The sequence below is a fragment of the Hyperolius riggenbachi genome, chromosome 6 (assembly GCF_040937935.1).
Source record: "Hyperolius riggenbachi isolate aHypRig1 chromosome 6, aHypRig1.pri, whole genome shotgun sequence".
Taxonomy (NCBI): domain Eukaryota; kingdom Metazoa; phylum Chordata; class Amphibia; order Anura; family Hyperoliidae; genus Hyperolius; species Hyperolius riggenbachi.
In genome coordinates, this window is record NC_090651.1 from 20,562,680 (window position 1) to 20,586,559 (window position 23,880).

The 23,880-nt window shown below is 45.3% G+C and overlaps 1 protein-coding gene across 3 annotated transcripts in view; it reads right to left on the reverse strand.

The window, feature by feature from the left end:
- Window positions 1-23,880, reverse strand: part of TUT4 (terminal uridylyl transferase 4) — a 108,447-nt gene that overhangs the window by 39,961 nt on the left and 44,606 nt on the right. For all 3 annotated transcript variants that reach the window (XM_068238977.1, XM_068238976.1, XM_068238979.1), the window contains 5 exons: window positions 18,866-18,982; window positions 10,740-10,917; window positions 8,166-8,254; window positions 5,924-5,975; window positions 2,928-2,997 (listed from right to left, as the gene is read on the reverse strand). In XM_068238977.1, the coding sequence (XP_068095078.1) occupies window positions 2,928-2,997; window positions 5,924-5,975; window positions 8,166-8,254; window positions 10,740-10,917; window positions 18,866-18,982 (506 nt within the window). The remainder of the gene's footprint in view (window positions 1-2,927; window positions 2,998-5,923; window positions 5,976-8,165; window positions 8,255-10,739; window positions 10,918-18,865; window positions 18,983-23,880) is intronic.

The following is a 23,880-nucleotide window of genomic DNA, read 5'->3' on the forward strand; positions in this document are numbered from 1 at the left end:
CAAGATGGCCACTGCCTAGAATAGGATTTTCTGCTTTTCCTTTATAAAATTCACAAGAATCATTACGTGGATAGCACAATACATTTGTTATGTAAGTAGAGGTAGTATTTATCTACTTATATATGTGTTTTTTATTTCTAGCTTAGCATGTGTGTCGTTTGTTCTTTAAAGCGGACCTGAAATCAGAACATCCTCTCTGCTCTAAAAGATACGCAAAAGCATAATAACCTTTAAAGAATCACTATCGCAAAAAAAAAAAAAAAATAGGAAGTTAAATCTGACAGAACCGACAGGTTTAGGACAAGTTCATCTCCTCATGGGGGATTCTCAGGATTGTCTTTGCAATTGCTGTTAAGGAAACGCTGTTGAAAACAAAGTCTAACTGACAAAATAGCGTGCAAGTGATTAGGGAGGCCGGCTGGTATCTTACTAAGTTGGCAGTTAAACTGCTGTTCAGGAAATGCTGTTGAAAACAAAGAAAACCCTGAGAATCCCCCACGAGGAGATGGACTGGCCCAAAACCTGTCAGTTCTGTCAGATTTTTACTGCCTACTTTTTTCGCGTTAGTGGTCCTTTAAACCAAAAACATTTCTTTGTTACAGCTGATACAAATCCTGCAATAAATCTGTGTCTACTTCCTGCTTTCATGGAAGGAGAAAAAGGGTTACCATCCTGCGTTTACAAATTAACTGTTCTGCCAAGGTAGCTGAGATTCCTGAGCTGGCAAAGCTGAGATCAAATTACAACTTGTGATTAGACACAAATAAGGGGAAGTTAGGCCTCGTTCACATCAGAGGAGCGCAGATGGCTGTGGGATGCAAACGCAGCGCATCTGATCGCACGCCATCTGCACCGCTGCCGATCCCATCCATTGACAGTGCAACTACTTGACTACTGCAATGCCCTTCTGTCTGGTCTCCCTATGACCCGAACAGCCCCACTGCAGTCCATCATGAATGCGGCAGCCAGAATTATCCACTCCTCCCATCGCTCCACCATGGCGGCTCCCCTCTGTGAATCCCTCCACTGGCTTCCTATCCAGTCCAGAATCAGATTCAATATACTGTGTCTGACCTACAAATCTGTCCACAAAACCTGTCCAACCTACATTTCCGATTTTACTCAGAGGTACACACTTAGCCGCTCACTCCGCTCCGCCAATGAACTTCGCCTAACCGCCCCCCGCATCACCCAGTCCCATGCACGCCTCCAGGACTTCTCAAGAGCTGCTCCAACACTATGGAACTCCCTCCCTCCCTCATAGGGCAGCCCCCTCCTTCAACATCTTCAAGAAGGCCCTCAAAACTCACCTTTTCACTCTGGCCTACCACCCCTCACTAGTGCTCTAAACCCACAGCTGAACTCTGGTCCCCTACCTTTCATGTCCTCACCTCTCCCTCTAGATTGTAAGCCTTTGGGCAGGGTCCTCCTCCTTTTGTGTCCTACCTGATCATGCACCTCCATTACTGTGAACCCATGCTATGCATCTGAGTGAACCTAACTTGCCTAATCTCCATGCTCAATCCAGTGACTGACAAAGCATCACCTTGTACTCATACTATGGTGTGTGATCTGGTTTTCTTGTATTCCTGTATTGTCATATTGCTGTTTGTCACTCCTAAATATTGTCTGTAACCTAATCTAATGTCCAGCGCTGCGTAATATGTTGGCGCTTTATAAATACAATAAATAAATAAATAAATGGGATCAGCTCTGCGCTTGTGGGCAAAATGCATGCACCAGTACGCAAACGCTTCCCAGTGCATCGTACTGCTGCGCAGCGCAGTAGATGTGAACGGTAGAAGGGCAGTCTATGCCCTTCTGCGGTTCTTGCGTTTCAGCACGTCATACGCACTTCCATATCCGCATGGAAGCACGTATGATGTGAACGAGGCCTTAGTGTCCTTTTCCACTGCGCGGTGCGTTTTTTATGCATTTGCGTTTTTCTCATTGGCAAGTGTCTTGATTTTTGAAAATAGATACTCGTGGTTAAATCAATACAAAACGCATTTCTATGCGTTTTTCATGCGTTCCTATACTTTACATTGAAACGCATCATAATCGCGCAGACCCAAGATCTTTATTTTAAACAAGCTGCACTTCAGAATCAGCAAACGCATGCATTTTGCGTTTTTGGTAAAAACGCAGCTAGACAGGCTAAACTCTCTAAATACATACAGGGTGCACTTAAGCAACCTAACCTCCATGTATCTTCTGAGCGTTATTCCTACAAATGAAACCACACTGCCTCTAGCTATAAATATTGTGTACTACCTTACCTCTTGTTTCCTCCCTATTCCTCTAGATCAGGGGTCTCAAACTCAATTTACCTGGGGGGCCGCAGGAGGCAAAGTCAGGATGAGGCTGGGCCGCATAAGGAATTTCACAATCGCGGCGCATCGCCGCCTCCGCCCGCCCCTCTCACTCTTCCTTCACAGAGAGGGGCGGGCAGAGGCGGCGATCCGTGCGGCGATTTACGTCAGGAGGGGCAGAGCTCTGCCCCTTCCAGGAAATGCCGGCGGATTGCCCCCTGGGCAATTTGGGGGCTCTGCAGCCCTCGTTTAGCTGCGGGGATGCGGCGGATTACTTGGGAGCACTGAAGCGAACTAGAAGGAAGCTTTTGCCGGCAAGGGCCACAAAATATTGTATCGAGGGCCGCAAATGGCCCGCGGGCCACGAGTTTGAGACCCCTGCTCTAGATTGTAAGCTCACATGGCCAGGGCTCTCACACCCTTTTGATTCTTGGAATTTGCTACATTTTGCTCATCATGTTACACTGCTCACTGCAATTACTATGTCTACCATTTCTGTAACATGTAAAAGTTTCTATGTTTTGTGTACATCATTGTTTTCATTCCTTTGTACCCCATGTTTGTTTCTTACTCTGTGCTGCGCTACGGAATATGTTGGCTTGCACAGCGTCTTACCTATCCTTGTCCTTGCAGAACACAACCGGCACCTTGGCATGGAAATCCGACTCCACTTCTACAAACAGTGCTGGAAAATAGAAGAAAAAATATGAAGCAATGACATAGAAAAATCGTAACAGGAAGATCTCAATAAGGAGGATGCCAACCGGATAAGATAAACAGAGACTAAAAGCCTCTCATACACTATAAGATTTTCACTACATCTGGAAGACGAGGAACATCTGCCAGATATCGGTTGTTTACCTCCTTGCACCACTCGATACTGATCAGAAAGCCCCCACTGTTAGCTCTGCGCTGATGCAGTACACAGGCTTGCAGAAAGTGACCACAGATCGCTCCCTTCCACTGTGACCAATAAAGCACTGGCTTTTTTCACACACGCACGCACGCACACACAATGGAGTCTGGCTGACTAGGTATATTTTCTACTGGCTTTGGAACTCCCAGTACACAAACATTCCACAGAGGTGCACCTGACGGGAATAAGATGTCTCCACCAGTGATACATTTCTGAATGTAAATCAGGGAGAGGAAAGAATTTACAATAGCTAAACACTGACTAAAGAATTTATAAATATGAACTGTCATACATAAATAATAAATAAGCAATTTAATTAAGTTTGTTATTTTAACTACAGTTCTTTAAAGAGGAACTGTAACGACAAAACGTCCCCTGGGGGGTACTCACCTCGGGTGGGGGAAGCTTCCGGATCCTAGTGAGGCTTCCCACGCCGTCCTCCATCCCTCAGGGGTCTCGCTGCAGCCCTCCGTGCAGCGGTGACGTCAATATTTACCTTCCCGGCTCCTGCGCAGGCGCTCTGATGGCTGTCGGCTCCGAAGTAGGTGGAAATACCCGATCGCCGTCGGGTCTGCTCTACTGCGCAGGCGCAAGTTTCCGGCGCCTGCGCAGTAGAGCGGACCCGACGGAGATCGGGTATTTCCGTCTATTTCCGTGCCGAAAGCAGCCACAGCGCCCCCGCTGGAGCCTGCAAAGGTAAATATTGAAGTCACAGTCGGCTCTGTCGCCGGCTGTTCGGAGGGCTGCAGCGAGACCCTTGTGGGACAAAGGACGGCGTGGGAAGCCTCATTAGGATACGGAGGCTTCCCCCACCCGAGGTGAGTACCCCCCAGGGGAGGTTTTTCATGTTACAGAGTCTCTTTAAAGAGGGACTCCAGTGAAAATAATGTAATAAAAAAATGTGTTTCATTTTTACAATAATTATGTATACATGTATTTAGTCAGTGTTTGCCCGTTGTAAAATCTTTCCTCTCCCCGATTTACATTCTGACATTTATCACATGGTGACATTTTTACTGCAGGCAGGTGAGGTCAGGGGAAGGAGATGCTGCTTGCTTTTTGGGCAGTTGGAAACAGCTGTAAACAGCTATTTCCCACAATGCAACGAGGTTCACAGACAGGAAACTTCCAGGACCACGGTCCTCACAGTTTCCAGTGGGAGGGGTTTCACCACAATATCAGCCATACAGCGCCCCCTGATGTTCTGTTTGAGAAAAGGAAAAGATTTCTCATGGGAAAGGGGGTATCGGCTACTGATTGGGATGAAGTTCAATTCTTGGTTACGGTTTCTCTTTAAGTGAAAACTGTTGAGGAAACTTCAGAGATTTCAGAGACCAAAAAGAAGGGGAAGCGATGATTTGCTGCGCACAGCCGACTTCCTGTCTAGCACTTCTATTGAAGGACTAACTTCTTAACAAACCACCCTTGGCTTAAAATGGCCTGACAAATTAAACTAAAGTTCCACTTTTACCAAAAAACGATTTATAATAGTGCTAACAATAACAACTGTAATGTTAGTAAACAATTATCTTTCTATTTGAGTGGAAGGGGCCCAATTTAGGGCCTCAGTGCAACTCCCTAAACAGTTCATGTAGGTTTGCTGTAGGCTGGCAGAGATGATAAATCTGGAACTTCCTCTCTGTTCTAAAAGATAAGCAACAGCATAATAACCTTTAGAGGAAAACATTTCTTTGTTACAGCTGATACAAATCCTGCATTAAATCTGCAGTGAGTCTACTTCCTGCTTTCATAAAAGCAGACCTATTGTTAACATCCTGTATTTACAAATTAGCTGCTCTGCCGTGGCAGCCAGATCACACAGCTGAGGGATCAAATTACAACTTGTGATCAGTCACAGATGAGGGGGGATTAGACAGGCTAAACTCTCTAAACACACACAGGGCGTATTTCTCTAGCTTTTCCTTCTGTCCTGTGCAAAAGTACAGATCCACTTTAAAGAGAAACCGCGACCAAGAATTGAACTTCATCCCAATCAGTAGCCGATTCCCCCTTTTCCATGAGAAATCTATTCCTTTTCACAAACTGATCACAGGGGGCTCTGTATGGCTGATATTGTGGTGAAGCCCCTCCCACAGTGTGATGTCAGGATCATGGGTCTGACAGTTTCCTGCCTGTGAACCTCATTGCATTGTGGGTAATAACAGCTGTTTACAGCTGTTTCCAACTGCCAAAAAAGCAAGCAGCAGCTACTTTCACCGACATCACCTGCCAGCAGTAAAAATGTGATAAATGTCAGAATGTAAATCGGGAAGAGGAAAGATTTTACAATGGTCAAACACTGACTACATCATTTATACATGTAGCACTTTTTTTTTAATTACATTATTTTTTACTGGAGTGCCTCTTTAAGGTCCAGGGCCCATTGGAACGTTTTTGACCACGATTTGCGCTTTTGAGGCATCACTGGTGAATTTGAAACTGCCAGGCTAATGAATAGCTTCCACTACCGCAATTGCGATTTGTCTGAATCATAACAGCAGTGGCTGCAGCATTTTCGGTGCGATTTGATTGAGGGAATACAGGGCCAAAAATCTAATTCCCTGAAATTGCTCAACTTTTAGCGATTTGCAGTATCTAATGGGCCCCAGCCCTCACTGTACAAGTTTACACACTAAGACACAGATAATACAAAATCATGGCAATATACAGGCAATAAGTGACTATAGCGACTTACAGCTGTGACGCAGAATCTCCAGGACCTGAATCAGGACGTCTGGCTGGCTCATCTAAAGCAAAAACAAATAAATGTAGGATTAGGATTACATTCATTGTATGTTTTCTCAAGAGATCATGAAAAAAGCGGATCACAACCTATTATCACACCAGAAACAAGCATGCAGCTAATCTTGTCAGATCTGACAATAATGGCAGAAACACCTGATCTGCTGCATGCATGTTCAGGGGCTATGGCTAAAAGTATTACAGGCAGAGGATCAGTAGGGCTGCCAGGCAACTGGTATTGCTTAAAAAGAAATATGGTAGCGTCTATATCCCTCTTGTTTCAGGTTCCCTTTAAAGGAATTATGTTGCAAAAATCTTAAAATTTAAAATGCATGTAAACATATACAAATAAGAAGTACATTTCCTCCAGAGTAAAATGAGCCATAAATTACTTTCCTCCTATGTTGCTGTCACTTAAAGTAAGTAGTAGAAATCTGACATTACCGACAGGTTTTGGACTAGCCCAGTGATGGCTAACCTTGGCACTCCAGCTGTGGTGGAACTACAAGTCCCATGAGGCATTGCAATACTCTGACAGCTCTAAGCATAACTCGGTGAGGCAAAGGCATGATGGGATTTGTAGTTTTGTCACAGCTGGAGTGCAAAGGTTAGCCATCACTGGACTAGCCCATATTCTCATGGGGGGTTCTCTGGGTTTTCTTTATTTTTAAAAGCACTTAGTGAATGGCGGTTGCTCCGTCCAACTACCAAAATAGTGTGCAGCGAGCAGGGAGGCTGGTCAGCATCTTTGTATAAATCTTTTTCAGGGAGTGTCTATATAAAGAATAAAGGCCATGCTGAGAATACCCCATGAAGAGATGGACTAACCCAAAACCTGTCACTTCTGTCAGATTTCTACTGCCTACTGTAAGTGACAGCAACATAGGAGAAAAGTAACTTATGGCTCATTTTACTCTGGAAGAAATGTACTTATTTGTATGTGTTTTACATTTTAAGATTTTCTTGACAGTTCCTCTTTAAAGACAACTTTTCAGGGAAAGTCAGTTTATCTACCTGTCGGACTTCTGCATAGATTGAGGAAAACTAAACACACAGGGGAAACCAGCGCTGCACATGATGAAGTTCATATGCACTGTATGACTGAATCTCTCATGCCTCACGCCCAGTTCCAGAAATAACTTTTAGTTTTGGATAGTGTGTTGAGGCGGTAAAATCACTGTTATCCTGTAGTTCTCTTTTTCCCATTGATGCAAATAGAAGCTGCAGTCTGTGCTGTATCTGAGTGCATTGCGCAATGGGAGATGAAGCGGAAACATAGAAACTGATACAGAAGCACAATCTATACATCCCCTAACTGAACAGACACCAATCTCTGGGCCAAGCCAACCCCCCCCCCCCCTCCATCCAACTGCTGCTCAGTGTCAAATAACAGAGGCTGCCATCTTCATTCCCTTATAAACAATGCCGTTTGCCTGGCTGCCATGCTGAGCTTCTGGCTTTATTTGTGTTTGAGTCACACACCAGGGACAAGCATGCAGCCAACAGAGTCACAGCATCTGATCTGCAGCTCCTTCTGGGCCAGTGACTTGCAGTATAAGAGGCGGAGCATAAGCACTGAAACCAGGCAACCGGCATTGTTTATAAGGGAATGAAGATGGCAGCCTCCGTATTCCTCCCACTTCAGTTTCCCTTTAAACATCTACTTTGTTAATGTGTTTGGGTATCAGAGATAAATGCCATAAGCTGTGAGGACCCTAAACCTGGATGTGTTTAAAGTGAACCAGAGACGAAGCACCCTCATGTATTTTACCATATATATCAGTGGGGACATTACAGAATACACCTACCCTGCTCTTTGCTTCATTCTTCACTGTTCAGCTTGCTTCTAATCAGCCCTGATAAAATCTCAGACTGAGCATTCAGCCTGGCTTTGCTATAATGACTCAGCTATAATAATTCCTGAGCAGAGCCACAAGGGGGCAGGCTTAGGATTGAAAAGACACCAGAGAAGACAGACTCAGCTATAAAAACTCCTGAGCAAAGCTAGACTGAATGCTCAGTTGGGGATTTTATCATGGCTGAAAGAAGCAAGCTGAACAGTTCAAAATGAAACAGAAAGCAAGGTAGATGTTTTCTGTAATGTTCCCACTGATATATAGGGTAAAATACATGAGTGTGCTTCGTCTCTGGTTCACTTTAAAGCAAAACGTCTGGAGTAGAGCGGAGTAACTTACCTTCTGAGGGAACTTTACGTCGATGTTGATGTCACTTGTTTTGAAAGCAAATCTCGTCAGCGATGACCCGTACATACGGAGCGAACAGTCTAAACAAACAAAAACAATGTGATGTTATAAAAGCATATAGCATACGTCTATAAAGTGGAAATCCACAGTTTTAAAACAAAATAACTGCACCCTTGCACCCCAATGTGGGACACACACACACACACACACACACTTTTTCGGTCAAGGGCCGGGTCTACATACTTCAGGCTGCTGGGGGGCCGGAACATGCATAAAATGATATTGAAAGACATTACATTGAATCTAGGTCTAGGAGACCTCCCAGCAGCAGCCATTCAGTCATACGGCACCCTGAGAACGTCTTTGTGCACCAGACAGTGAAGCATACTGAGGTGACAACCTGCCATCCAGTTGGACAGCAGTGTCACCTGATGTAGAAGCCAGCAAATGACTGCCCGCTGGTTTCTACAGTATGTGGATGGGTGATGCCAGCACTGCTATTCTATATGCAGGGCACTAACATTTAAAGAGAACCAGAGCTAACCTAAAGAAAAGATTCTATACATACCGGGGGCTTCCTCCAGCCCCATACGCACCAATCTCTCCCACGCCACCATCCACCGCTGATCGCATCTAGGAGAACCGGGACCACGCTCTGCCGCCAGTCGGCGCCAGTCTAGCGTAGCAGAGGTGCGCTCTCTGCAGCAGTGTATGGAGAGATACGTAGAGGGCGCACTTCTCCTGCGTAGCGCAGCTCCGATGACGTCACTGACGGGAGCCGGTTCTCCTAGATGCGGGCAGCGGTGGATGGCAGCGTGGGATCGATCAGCGCGTATGGGACTGGAGGAAGCCCCAGGTATTTATAGAATCTTTTCTTTAGGTTAGCTTTGGTTCCCTTTAAAGGTGCAGTGGGCCACATCTATTAGCTATACATTTTGTGTTTGGGGGCAAGTGAAAAAACCTCAGGGAGCTGCATTCGGCCCGCGGGCCATAGTTTGAGGACCACTGCTGCACACACACACACAATTGTTTTTAGCTTTTCATTTGATAGGGTCCTTAATTAACCTGCCTGGCGTTCTATTAAGATCGCCAGGGAGGCTGCGGGAGGGTTTTTTTTTAATAAAAAAAAAACTATTTCATGCAGCCAACTGAAAGTTGGCTGCATGAAAGCCCACTAGAGGGCGCTCCGGAGGCGTTCTTCTGATCGTCTCCGGCGGCCAGAAGTAACACGGAAGGCCGCAATAAGCGGCCTTCCGTGTTTCGCTTACCTCGTCGCCATGGCGACGAGCGGAGCGACGTCATGGATGTCAGTCAGCCGCCTCCGATCCAGCCCTTAGCGCTGGCCGGAACTTTTTGTTCCGGCTACGCTGGGCTCAGGCGGCTGGGGGGACCCTCTTTCGCCGCTGCATGCGGCGGATCGCCGCACTGCAGCGGCGATCAGGCAGCACACGCGGCTGGCAAAGTGCCGGCTGCGTGTGCTGCTTTTTATTTGAGCCAAATCGGCCCAGCAGGGCCTGAGCGGCAGGCTCCGGCGGTACTGGACGAGCTGAGCTCGTCCAGACCGCTCAGCAGGTTAAAAGTAGTTGTTGCCATCAAGAACCATTTTGACCATCTCTCCTACAACAAACAACAAATGAAATCTACATAAAAGAGGCCCTGTTGTGACATATAGTAGAATGCAGTAAATTATTTAGGATACCCTCTTTTACAGTACTTGTTTCTGGTTTCAGCATCAGAAACACTTATTATCTATATATTGCTACATAATGGTATGTAGCCCCACCCCCCAGTGATGTTTAGCCTAGGCTGTTTAGCTATGCGGAATTCCTCTCCCAGAGCATTCTGGTAGACCAGTTATTTTTTCTATTGTCCTAGGAAAACGGAGTAAACAAACACTCCACAGAAATAAATATGGCCACCTCCATATCCCTTTCAGTTCAGCCTTAAAGGGATACTGTAGGGGGGTCGGGGGAAAATGAGTTGAACTTACCCGAGGCTTCTAATGGTCCCCCGCAGACATCCTGTGCCCGCGCAGCCACTCACTGATGCTCCGGCCCCACCTCCAGTTCACTTCTGGAATTTCAGACTTTAAAGTCAGAAAACCCCTGCGCCTGCGTTGCCATGTCCTCGTACCCGCTGATGTCACCAGGAGTGTATAGCACAAGCCCAGTATGGTCTGTGCCTGTGCAGTACGCTCCTGGTGACATCAGGGGAAGCGAGGACACGGCAACGCAGGTGCAGGGGTTTTCTGACTTTAAAGTCAGAAATTACAGAAGTGAACCGGAGGCGGGGCCGGAGCATCGGTGAGCGGCTACGCCGGCACAGGATGCCTGCGGGGGACCATTAGAAGCCCCGGGTAAGTTCAACTCATTTTCTCCCGATCCCCTACAGTATCCCTTTAATAAAACGTTCAGTTTGAACGCAACTTGATAAAAATTTTGAATAATTTCAAAAATTAAAATTTTTGCTGCCGACAACCGAAAATGCAATGTGTACTGCACCCAAATACCCAACATACATTCTGCCAAATACTTCCCAGTCTACAACACAGAAGCAATGACTTACCAGGCAATTTAACCTGAATGGTTTTCTCCATTCGGCTCACTATTTCCTGTCTGCAGAGGAAGTCCTCCTGAGATATCCCATGCTCCTTAGCAGCGTTTACTAAAGCCGCGCTCAGGGCTGCTATCTGGGCCTCCGACGGAGGTGGAAGCGCCCTCAGCTCGTTCTCTTCCTGCTTCTCCTATTAAACAAAATCATAAAACAATTACAAAGCAGCCAAAAACGACTTGCCCTTGAAAAAAAATATGGATGCACACAAATCTAGAAAAAAGGGAGGGATAATGCTCAGAAGTAATAGTAATAAATGATTTGCACACTTGCACACATCAGCCACACAACTGCAGCGAGTTCCAGTTACGCTTTGTACCCACAGTGCAATTTTCCCACAATATACCTGACGACCAACGTTTTTTTGAGCGCCGAGTGGTCGTTTCAACAATATCGCGACGTGGGTACAGGTGCGCGGCCCCGCCAACGCCGCTTAGCGTCGTGCCACAATAATGACCGTCACAGCAGATTGGATTGCTAAGATCGCCAACGACTCCAACGCAAAGTACCGTGATCGCTTGAAGTCTTGTTCGCACATGGCGTGTAGCATTGTGTGACATTGGGCACACCCGCCAGCAGGAAGAGGCGTCGCTGATGACCGTCGTCAAGGGGACGTCGCAGGACCAGTCAGGCGGTGAGTACGCAGCGTGAAGTGGACCTGAACTCTTACACAAGACTTAAAGTGAACCTCCAGACTAAAAATTGACTCAGCAGCACTGGAAAGGCTTTGTATTTCTTTAACAGTTTCACAGCATCAGAACTTTGTTTCTCTTATACAAGCCTCATTTTTAGCTGCACAGAAAAAAACTGCCCGGGCATTTTTCCCCTAATGCTGTGCAAAGCATGATGGGATTTCTGATGTTGTTGTTCTCGTTCTGCTGTTTTGGTGCATTTTTTTTTTATATTTTGAATTTGACATTTGAAGCCTAGCGTGTGCAGCTGGGAGGGGTGATCAGGACACAGGACAGTTGGAACTGTGTCTCCTGCTCCTTGTCACCTCCTTTCAACCAAAAAGATGGCTGCCCCCATGACAAAGATGGCAGCCCCCATGAATCACAAACATTTGCCTGTTCTTTTAAAATGGGGTGGGTAAGAGATTATATTACCTATCTATTCTAATTAACTTAACTAATGTAACTTAATGACAGTAGGTTTGTTTAGGCTGAAGTTCCACTTTAAGAAATATATAGAGAAATGCACCATGTATGTTTTTAGAGAGTTTAGCCTGTTTAATTCCCCCTCATTTGTGTCTAATCACTAGTTGTAATCTGATCTCTCCCCTGTGTCACATGACTGCCTATGGCAGATAAGCTCATTTGAAAGCACAGGCTGTAAACAATATGTCTGCTTCCATGAATCAGGAAGTAAAAATGGTGCAGATTTATGTTAGGATTTGTATCAGCTGTAACAAAGACATTTTTTTTGTTTAAAGGTTACTATGCTGTTGTGTGTCTTTTAGAGCAGAGAGAAGTTCTGAGTTCAGGTCCACTTTTCTGGTTTCAGAAAATGGAGGCACAACATCGCCACTCGATTTGTGAAGGAGAATCGTGTAGGATCTTGCTTGTAGTGTGTAGGCCATTAGTCGATAGACTTTCAATCGACCACACTGTTGTTGATCGCCCAATAAAGTTGAGCGCTTGGTGGAAGATAATGTATAGACTCCTGATTTGTACAAATTCTGTAGGTGAACATTTCCATACTATGTGTAGTGAGAATGAAGGCTCAGCTTCATTCTAGACTCTAAACGGTATCTTTTGAAGTGTGTACTCATTAAAATGGATTTGTTAATGGGGGGGAGGGGGGGGAAGGGGGGGATAGAGAGACACCCCTTATTCAATTCACGTTTTCTCCTAGGTGATATTTTCACACCTAATCAAACAAAACACAGAACACTTATATAGCGCTTTTCTCCTGGCATACTTAAAGCGCCAGAGCTGCAGCCACTAGGACGCGCTCTATAGGCATTAGCAGTGTTAGGGAGTCTTGCCCAAGGTCTCCTACTGAATAGGTGCTGGCTTACTGAACAGGCAGAGCCGAGATTTGAACCCTGGTCTCCTGTGTCAGAGGCAGAGCCCTTAACCATTACACTATCCAGCCACCACTTACACTATCCAGCCACCAATACTATGCCATTTAAGCCTCCAGTAAGCAAGAGAATCCAAAGAAAAGAAAGAGAGAGGATTGGATGTAGCCTCAGTCACAGGGGTTATAGAGCAGCACCTGGGAGGGGAACCTGGACTTTGTCACTTTCTAAAGGCTCGATACCTTTCCTAGATAAAGGTAAATAAAAGTTGTATTTACACCAACACACACTGACCTCTGCATAGTCAGCCTGCTGACCCGTCCAGCTATTAATGTGGAAATGTGGGTGACTGCAGCCTGTTTTGGGTCACCCCCAGTTGTTTGGGTATTCTATTGTTGCAGCCTGTTATGTCAATTTTGCATAGAAAGGGAGTGGGAGTATTATAGAACAATAGTGTAGCAGCAATTGCACATGTGATCAACTATAGCACCTAATGACATCATCAAGGAAGTCAATGCCTGCTTCTGTGCTGTGACATCAATAAATGCTAGCCATAGACTGAATTACACATTACATTTAAAGCCCAATCTACACAATATGATTCTTTGCGATTCGATTACGATTCTATTTACGATCCGATTAAATCTGACATGTCCGATCGGGATTCTATTCAATTCGATTTGCCATTGCACAATGGTACATCGAATCTCTATCGGACATGTTGGATTTAATCTGATCGTAAATCGAAGCGTAATCGAATCGCACAAATTTTCCATCAGAAACGGTACAATCTTCCATCAGATAGACGGATTGCATCGTATGTAGATGTCCAAATTGTTTCAGATCAATTTTGTGATAGATTTTGCTTTAACCACTTTATCCATCACTACAGTATATCTACGTCCTCTGTAACTTCATCTAAGCCACGAGGACGTAGATATAAAGGTATCCATACACTGGTCGATTTGCCATCAGTTCGACCAACAGATAGATCCCTCTCTGATCGAATATGATCAGAGATGGATCGTATGGCTGCCTTTACTGCAAACAGATTGTGAATCGATTTCAGTATGAAACCGATCACAATCTGTGAAGCTGCCACTGCCGCCGCCCCCCCCTCCCCCCCACATACATTACCTGTTCCGCCGGCGCGAGTCCCCGCTGTCATCTTCTCCGCGCTGGGCTCCGAGTCCGGCTGGCTTCACTGAACTTCCTGTCCGGGGAACAGTAGAGGGCGCTCTACTGTTTAAATTTCCTGCCGGGACAGGAAGTTCAGTGAAGCCAGCCGGACTCGAAGCCAAGCGCGGAGAAGAAGACAGCGGAGAGAGCGGGGACACGCGCCAGCGGAACAGGTAATGTATTGCAGCTAGCGTCGGTTGTCGGACATTCGAACTCCTGACCCGCCGGCGATCGAGCAAAATCTTCCGCACAGACGGATCGACGGGAACAATTGATTTCGGACGGAAATCGATCGTTCTGTCAGCGTTTGCGCAACGATTTCACAGCAGATTCGATCACAGTGATCGAATTTGCTTTATATCGGCGGGAAAATCATTAGGTGTATGGGCCCCTTAAGTCGCGTAGCTGAAGCACAGCTGTGCAGGATTGGGCTTGCTCCTGTGCACACCTCCGGCACTATCTTCTGCAGCACTAATTGGTGAAAGGGAATATATGTTTCCTGAGCCAATAAAATTGATTTTTACCAATCAAGCACTTACATTCAGAAATCAATTGAAACATTGGTCAATAAGCTGCTGCACCAAAGTGGAAAAATTATATGAATTGAAAGGTTAGTTGGCCTGCAAAATTACCTGTTATATGGCCATTTTAAGGAGCGTACACACATGCAAATTTAGATTGGCCAATGACTGGACGATTTTACTACCTCCGTATAATATAAGGGCTAACAGATTTTGAATACTATTAACAGATTTCATAGGTAAGCTCTCATACTACATGGCAGTGGTAAAATTGGTCAGTGAATGGCCAATCAAAATTGAAGGTTTGAACCAGGCTTAGAGCTTCCACAGAGCAAGTCACATCGAAAAAGGTTAAAAAAAAAAAAGAAAGAGAAACAAAGATCTCCATAAGAACAACAGATCTAATGCAGATCCTTACAAACGACGGGTCATCAGACCCCCGGGGTCGGCCGTTCTGCCGACAGTTTGCCGGTGTGTAGTCTGTCGGCAGGCTGGTACGGCTGGTTTTGACAGATCCGCTTAGGGCCCCGGCCGCCCTGGGGGACTGACGACCCGTCCAGTGTTCTCCCCAGGCCCTTTTAGCCGGGTTCTTCACCCAGCTAGTTTTGGTGAGCACCTGGCTGTCATCGGCTCACCTCTTCCTATGCTGTAAGCAGAGTTGCACAGAAAAGTGCCAGCCCTGCATTCTCTCATTGCGCCCCACCCGGCTACTTTTTCATGCCACCCGGCTGCAACAAAAATCTTGGGAGAACACTGCCGTCATTTGTAAAGATTAGGCATGTGTATGCAGCGTTAATGAATTGGTTGCAGATGCCAGTGAGCACTTCAAAATCAAAGAGAGTGATGGGGGGTTCCAATCACCTCCCAATCACTAATCCTATTATAAATCTGCTCTGTGTAGGATCAGTAACCCCCTCAGCCAGTGATCAAGTGATTGCTTGTCTGGATTGTTGTAATTAAATGATTCCAGAACTGATAGATGTAATGCCTGAGGTGGCCACACACCATGCAATCTAACTGTACAATCAATCACAAATGTTACCACTTTCATGTAGTATAAGAGACTTAAGGTGCCCATACATCAGGTGACTTGGCAGCAATCGACCATCCAATTCAATTATTATAATCGAATTGGCTGAAAATTGTTGCCGCCAAGTGCATGCCCAACCGACAAAGCGACCAATTTCGGGACAGAAATTTGTCGCTTTGTCTATCGCGCATGCTGCAAGATGTCAGGCCGAAGTTGCTTGGTCGGGTGTGTGGCGGTACGGCGGCAATTTCCGAGCGAGCGACAGGACGACCAAACCCCCACCGCAATGTATAATGTGCCCCCTGTGTGTGTATTTATCCGTTACCTGTCCTGTAGCAGCCTCCATGCGGTGTCCGTAACCTCCTGATTTCTGATCGATTTTGTATAGAAGTGATCAGAAAAATGATTGGACCTGTCGGAAATTATCTACCGAGCCATCTATCTGCCATACCATTTATAGGTACTATTTACTGGATAACAGAAGGTGTAAAAGTTTCTCATATAGTAAACTCTTCTCCAGACTCGCTCACACACATAGGATGAGAGTCTGGAGAAGGTTTCGCAATATACTGAAAGCTTAGGGTGCCCCATACATTACTCCATTTTGCAGGGCGAACAGCCTTTCCCACCAATAATATTATCAGATAGGAGGTACCATAACATGGCCACCTGAAATCAGTCAAAAGGCCTGATTGGAATGCTGGAAAATCTCGGTTGCAATGGCTCAACCGGGTGCACGGCGGTAACAGGGTTCAATATCGCGATGATTAACGGCTGCACAGCAAGTGTCCCCCTGAGTGCATTTGTGCCCTCTGCCCTCGTGCAGTGTTAATGGCTCAACTTTTACATACCGGAGAAATCCTGGCCTCCGGTGTCTCCGCAAGCACCTGTACCACAGGCACACGTGGCAACGTCAATACATGCATGTGGTGATGCCGCACACACGAGGAAGCCAGAATTTGTGCTGTCATGACAGGAAAGCCTTCAACACTGTGCACAGGTACAGGGAGGGTGGGGCGGGGAAGAGGAAGACACACATATACACTTGGAGGGAGGCAGCAGGATCATTTTGAAAAGAGATTATGCTAAAATCTATTGGGAATCGGCCAGCAGTGTGTGGGCAGGCAATACATCTCTCTCTAATCAGACTCAATCAGAGAGGGTCTCTCCAATGGTCGATCTGGTGGCAAGGGGCATAATGGGAGGGGGGGGGGTTGGGCACTTGCCGGGGTCTGTGGGTCAATACAATATTGAACACTGTTACCGCCGTGCAGAGCCGGGACAAGGTCATCCAGCACCCAAGGCTGAGACACCAAAGTGCGCCCCCCCCCATCCCTCCCACCCCAGCCGTCACACACTGATTGCTATTAGACTAATAGGTGCCCCAGGGCCCCCAAACACCTTAATCTCTAGTTATCTGGCTTGCAGTCACTGCCGTGTATCTCCTTTTCTTATTTCTCTCTGCTTCAAACACAACAGGGGAATGATAGCTGAGTGAGTTGTGCGCCCCTTCCTACACTGCGCCCTGAGGCTGGAGCCTCTCTCGCCTCTGCCTCAGCCCAGCCATGCGCTCCCTCCTACACTGCACCCTGAGGCTGGAGCCTCTCTCACCTCTGCCTCGGCCTGGCCCTGCCACCGTGTACCCAACTGAGGAAATGCAACAGAAATCAATAATAATAATAATAATAATAATAAAAGATCGACTAATGTAAAAGTCTACCTTTTGGATCTGAATCTTTAGCCAATAAAATATATTTTTCAGATTTAAAACATTTTTGCAATAAATGATCGTTAACACGGTGAAATCCTCTCATAGCTCCTCAAAGCGTTAGCTTTAATTCTGATTCCCTTCACCAAATCCTGACTAAAGGGGCTCAGCTTCCAAACATTTACATGATAGAAAGTTGGAAAATACATTCAGTTTCGTTCCTGAAATATAATTCTCTAAGAAACTACCGATAATACAAATACAAAGCATCTCATACATACATATACTCACACCCGTCCCTGGCTAATGTTCTCTATAGAAGTCTATGCGATCACTGCAGTCAGGGCACATGTCAGGAACAAACAACCGCTCAGAAAATGCTGATTACTTCAGGTTAGTATTCAGTTGAGTACTTTATTAAGTCATTCACATACAATGTTTAATCTTCTAACATTGCTTCAACTATATTAATTGTATCAATATTTCTTCTATGATGGAACCTCATTAAAAACAAGAAATAGAAAAAAAAGAAAATGCTGATTACTTCCTGGTGTCCAGGAAGTCATGTGATCACAGGAAGTTAGAACAACCACATGCTTTTAAACCACGGTCCCATTTAAACATTTGTGTTTTTGAAGCAGTTAACTGTGATAGTATATTGGTCATTTGTCCATCCCTCCAGAAACTACTTGAAGGGCAAATAAAGTGTATCATATGTATTACTCAACTCCCTTTTTACGCTAATACACTAACACAACTACAGACATCTAACTTTTACTTTTATTAAATGACCTTCATGAAAATACAGCACATTATATTCAATATGAGATGATCATCACCTGAAACACAGACATACGATCAAAATAAAGCTGCCCATTAACCGTACAATATATTCCTCAGATAGGACCATTCAAACAGATTTACGAGATTGTAAGTAACAGGATGGTAATTATGGATTGTTCCCATAAGCGGGTCGATTAAGGAACTTACTTTCTTCAGATACGATTGTGAAATCCAACATTCAGATCAATAGAATTCTGTATCGCAATCAACCATAGAATCGTTTCATGTCAATTGTCTATCTACATTGCATGGTTTGCTGTACAATTCAACTTAACGAGCACATCTGAGAAAAATATTGCACTGTTAATAGGCACCTTAAAGGGCACCTGAAGTGAAAGGGATAGAGGCTGCCATTTTTGTTTCCTCTTACCAGTTTGTTTGAAATACCAGTTGCCTGGCAGCCCTGCTGATCCTCTGCCTCTAATACTTTTAGCCATAGATCCTGAACAAGATGTTTCTGACTGAAATCTGACTAGATTAACAACATGCTTCTTTCAGGTGTGTGATCCAGAGACTACTGCAGTCAAAGAGATCAGCAGGACAGCCAGGCAACTGGTATTGTTTAAAAGAAAATAAATATGTCAGCCTCCATATCACTCTCACTGCAGGTGCCTTAAGAGTTAAACAATCTCAGATACCTTCATATTTCTACTTACCAAATTCTTCAGTCCACGATAGAACTTCTGAGAGGAATAACAAAACCATTGCATTTTACTATAGTAACACTAACACGCCGAAACTCGACAGCTGGCAGACAGACAGAAAATCCCTTTTTACCAGAATGTTCTTCTTGTGACGCTTCTCCTTGATGTGCTTGTGGGCTCCCTGGACGTTCTCAATGTGGACTGAGCACAGCTTGCATAGATACTGGCAGTTGGAGAAGTCTGGAGATCTCTGAAAGGAAGACAGGAGTGCTGTGAGGAGAAGGAGGCTTATATACTCTGCACAATTACAATGACAAAAGACCCATCATGAGATGAAGTCCAGTGATTGTGATAAAGTCATGCATTGTGGGTGTGGTCTGTTGCTCATGTGGAAAGGTGTCCCTACATCTAGCAGTGTATGGGCAGATCGACCAAGAGCCATACATCAGGCGATTTGGCGGCCAATTAACCGTCCGATTATTATAATCGTATCAGATGAAAATCAGTGCCGCCAAGTGCATGCTCAATCGAAGATGCAACCAATTTCGGCCCGAAATTGTATCGCTCAGACATGCTGCAAGATGTAGGGCCGACTTGCTCGATCAGATGCGTGGTGGTAACAGCGTGCAATATCAGGACGAACGACGAACACGATGAAACCCCTGGTGCTATTCCTTAGTGTATATATGTACATACATGTGTGCGTTTACACATTACCTGTCCCGTGTCGCGGTGCCCGTCCATCTGCCGAATCCGCCGGTCCTCCACTAGCCCCATCCACGATGACGTCACACACACCATGGCGGCGGCGTGTATAGGGCTAATGGAAGGCCGGTGGATTTGGGAGATGGCTGGGCACCGTGACATACGGCAGGTAATGCATAAACACCCACATGTACATTTACACACTGTAACAGTGGCAAATGCAGCAGACTCGGACGATTCCCGAGAGATTTCATGCTGAAATCGATCGCATGAAAACGATTGGGAATCGGCCTGCAGTGTATGGGAAGCTGACAGATCTCTATCGGATCAGAGAGATTTGTCTCTTGGTCGAGTCTGCCCATCACTGCTAGATGTATGGGCACTCTAACTCTCTGATCGGAGAGAGATCTGTCTGCTGCCCATAAACCGCAGGCCGATTCCTGATTGATTTCAGAATGAGATCTCTCGGGAATCAGGCACCTAGCCCCGCCTCTGCCGCTGTCTGCCCGTGCAATGAAATCGCACCAGCTGCTCCCAGTCTAGTCCGCTGCTTTCCCTGTGCGCCCCACATGGTTGCCGCTTATAGCACGTGTGTGACATCACACATGCGCCTAGAGTATAAAAGCAGCAAACAAGGTCAAATTTGAATGCCTGGGCACCAGGGGGGCACATTTACATGAGGGGACAGCAGCCAAGGGTTCCCTTCCATTCGCCAGTCATCATAATAACGCTACAATTGTGCAGCCGATCGACCACGTCAGCCCAACATTTCCCAGCATGCTTTATCTATACATGCAACCGATTTCAAAATCGGTTTAATCGTCGATCAGGCATGCTGGCTGCTGCACTGATTTTCATCTGATTCTATAACATACTCGGATCTGATTGTCGCATCATCTACAGTCAGCTAACAGCAGCTGACCATCCGCTATGGAAGTTTCTCAACTTTTTATTGGAATGTACCTCTTTTAAAACCCTGTACTCACCAACTACCCCCAGCATAGTAAACATTATCACAAGTACCCCTTGACAAATATATATTTAGTTGTAGTACATGATGATTGGTTCTAAACAATTTCCAAGCCTTTACCATTGCTTTTCATTAACTAAAACACCAATTTATCATTTCCTGAAACTCTAAATTTGTTATGCTAGATTAAGCATATCAAGCCTGAGTACCCCCTGGGACCATCAGAAGTACCCCCTGGGATATGCGTACCACATGTTGAGAACCTAGGCGCAATTGGAATCGCACGTTATAGGATACCATGGCTGGTACACACGATGCAATTTCCCATCAGATGGACGGTCAAATCGATTATTTCCAATAGTTTAACTGATCGATTTTCCAAACACTTCTATACAAAATCGATCAGAAATCAGATCGGACCTGTCAGAAATAATCAATTCGACCATCATTCTGACAGGAAATTGCATTGTATATAAATACATAATAATAATATGGTAGGACATTAGACTATGACTATTGTAGGATTAGATTGTGAGCTTCTCTGAGGACAGTCAGTGACATGGCTATGTACTGTGTAAAATGCTGCAGAAGATGTCAGCGCTATATAAATACATAATAGTAATATGGTAGGACATTATACTAGGAATATGGTGGGATGAGATTGTGAGCTCCTCTGAGGACTCTGTAAAGTGCTGCAGAAGATGTCAGTGCTATATAAATACATAATAATGATAATAATAATAATAATATGGTAGGACATTAGACTATGACTATGGTAGGATTAGATTGCAAGCACCTCTGAGGACAGTCAGGGACATGACTATGTACTCTGTAATGTGCTGCAGGAGATGTCAGTGCTATATAAATACATAATAATAATATGGTAGGACATTAGACTATGACTATGGTAGGATTAGATTGTGAGCTCCTCTGAGGACAGTCAGTGACATGACTATGTACTCTGTAAAGTGCTGCAGAAGATGTCAGTGCTATATAAATACATAATAATAATATGGTAGGACATTAGACTATGACTATGGAAGGATTAGATTGTGAGCTCCTCTGAAGACAGTCAGTGACATGACTATGTACCCTGTAAAGTGCTGCAGAAGATGTCACTGCTATATAAATACATAATAAGATTATGGTAGGACATTAGACTATGACTGTGGTGGGATTAGATTGCAAGCTCCTCTGAGGACAGTCAGTGACATGACTATGTACTCTGTAAAGTGCATTAGAAGTTATCAGCGCTGTATAAACACATAACACTAACAATAATAATACTCTTAGTGGGTTATAGTGGCAGGACAGTTAATGGTCAATATCAGGTAAATATTGCGCAATTACCACATCTACCAGCAGTATGCCTACCTAAAAGCATATCAATGTCAAATCCATTAGTCATCACCTTCCCATTGTGAGGACAGTGAAACCTCCAGTGATTGGCTGTTAAGCCTGGAGGGGTCTTGGGAGTGCAGCAGCCTCTGTTCACACCTCATGTAATATTATAATGAGAGGGAGGAGCTCCTCTTGTCACCTTTGATGCAGTGAAAGGAAGGCTGGGACTATACTTCACACCTGTTCTCAGGTAGTGAAAGGCAGCTGCACATTTCCACACCATTGTTTGCTTATTTACCCACAGCCAAGATACAGCATGAATGGATTATACTGTCTGGAGGGAGACAATTGGATATAATCAGGTTAAAGGACAAAAAGGCTGCTTTGGAAATTAAGATTGGAATTCCATTCACCTTAATGAATATAACTCGCCCCACCCGATAATGTTTGTGGTGGCAATTGCTCTAGGAGAAAGTCGGCCGGGATAGATGAAAGGATCCTCTTGCTTACTGTAATTCATCTTTGATTTGTTTCTATTTTTGCTTCTACAGGTAGCACCAAATTAACAAGATAGGGCTCTTTTCCACTATGAAATGCGATTGCGATCGCGATTCCGATCGCGATCGCAATCGCGTTTTAATTTCCACCATGTGATTGCGATTACGATTGAGCTACTATACTCATTATAGTACAGCTCAATTGCATACAAAACGCGGCAGGATGACGATTGCGCTTTGACCAAAATCGCATCGCAATCGGATCGCACTAATGGAAATTGCTGCTGCAGTTTCCATTAGTTTAATGTACCTTGCGATTTGCGATCAGAATCAAATCGCAAATCGCAGGCTAGTGGAAAAAGGCCCATAGGGAGTGTTGGTTCTAATGCTGGGAATACACCATACGTTTTTTCGGCAGATAGAGTTATTTAAGTATTTATATAGCGCCGACATATTACGCAGCGCTGTACAGCGTATATATTGCCTTGTCACTAACTGTCCCTCCGAGGGGCTCACAATCTAATCCCTACCATAGCCCTATGTCTATATATTGTGTAGTGTAAGTACTGTAGTCTAGGGCCAATTTTAGGGGGAAGTCAATTAACTTATCTGTATGTTTTTGGGATGTGGGAGGGGACCGGAGTGCCCGGGGGAAACCCACTGCTATATGGGGAGAACATACAAACTCCTTGCAAATGTTGACCTGGCTGGGCTTCGAACCAGGGACCCAGCGCTGCAAGGCGAGAGCGCTAACCACTATGCCGCCGTGCTGCCCACGGTTCGATAGATCATTTCCGACATGTCCAATCTCACTTTCGATCATTTTATCCCTCGATTTTTCATAAAAGTGATTGGAAATTGATAAGAAAAGATAAGAGAATCGGACGGAAAATCGACCTTAAAAACGCAACGTGTAATCCCAGCATTAGCTTGAATCTGTCTACAAGCTGAAACACTGTGCCACCTGTCCCCTGTACATCCTCTAAAGGTGCCCATATATCAGATGTATGGGCAGTTCCACCAAGAGACAGATTTCTCTCTGATCGTAGAGAAATCGGTTACCTGCCCACACACCACAGCATGAAATCCCTTGGGAATCGGCCTTGTGACACCGCAACCGCCATCCCGGCGTTGTCCCCCCTACAGTAAAATGCCCACCCTTCCCTATGCAGTACAGTGTTCTCCCCAGGCTCTTTTAGCTGGGTGCTCCACCAGGCTAGTTTTGGTGAGCACCCGGCTGTCATCGGCTCATTTTCTCCTCTGCTGTATGCAGAGAAGCGCCAGCCCTGCATTCTGTTATCACGCCCCACCCGGCTACTTTTTCTTGCCACCCGGCTGGAAAAAATTTCTGGGGAGAACACTGCGTATATTTTACCTGTCCCTACCTGCTGCTGGCTCTGTCTGCATGCAAACGCCCCACGTGGTTGCTGGCGTATATGTGGTCACGTGTGATGTCACCACATGGGGCACGTATATGAAGACAGAGCCAGCGGCGGACACGGACAGGTAAAGTATACTGCAGCGGGCATCGGGGGGAACATTTTATATTGGGTGAAACAACGCTGAGGGTTCTGTTGCATTATCACACACCATTACTGCCACGCCCCCGATCGTGCAAGTCGGCCCTACATCTTG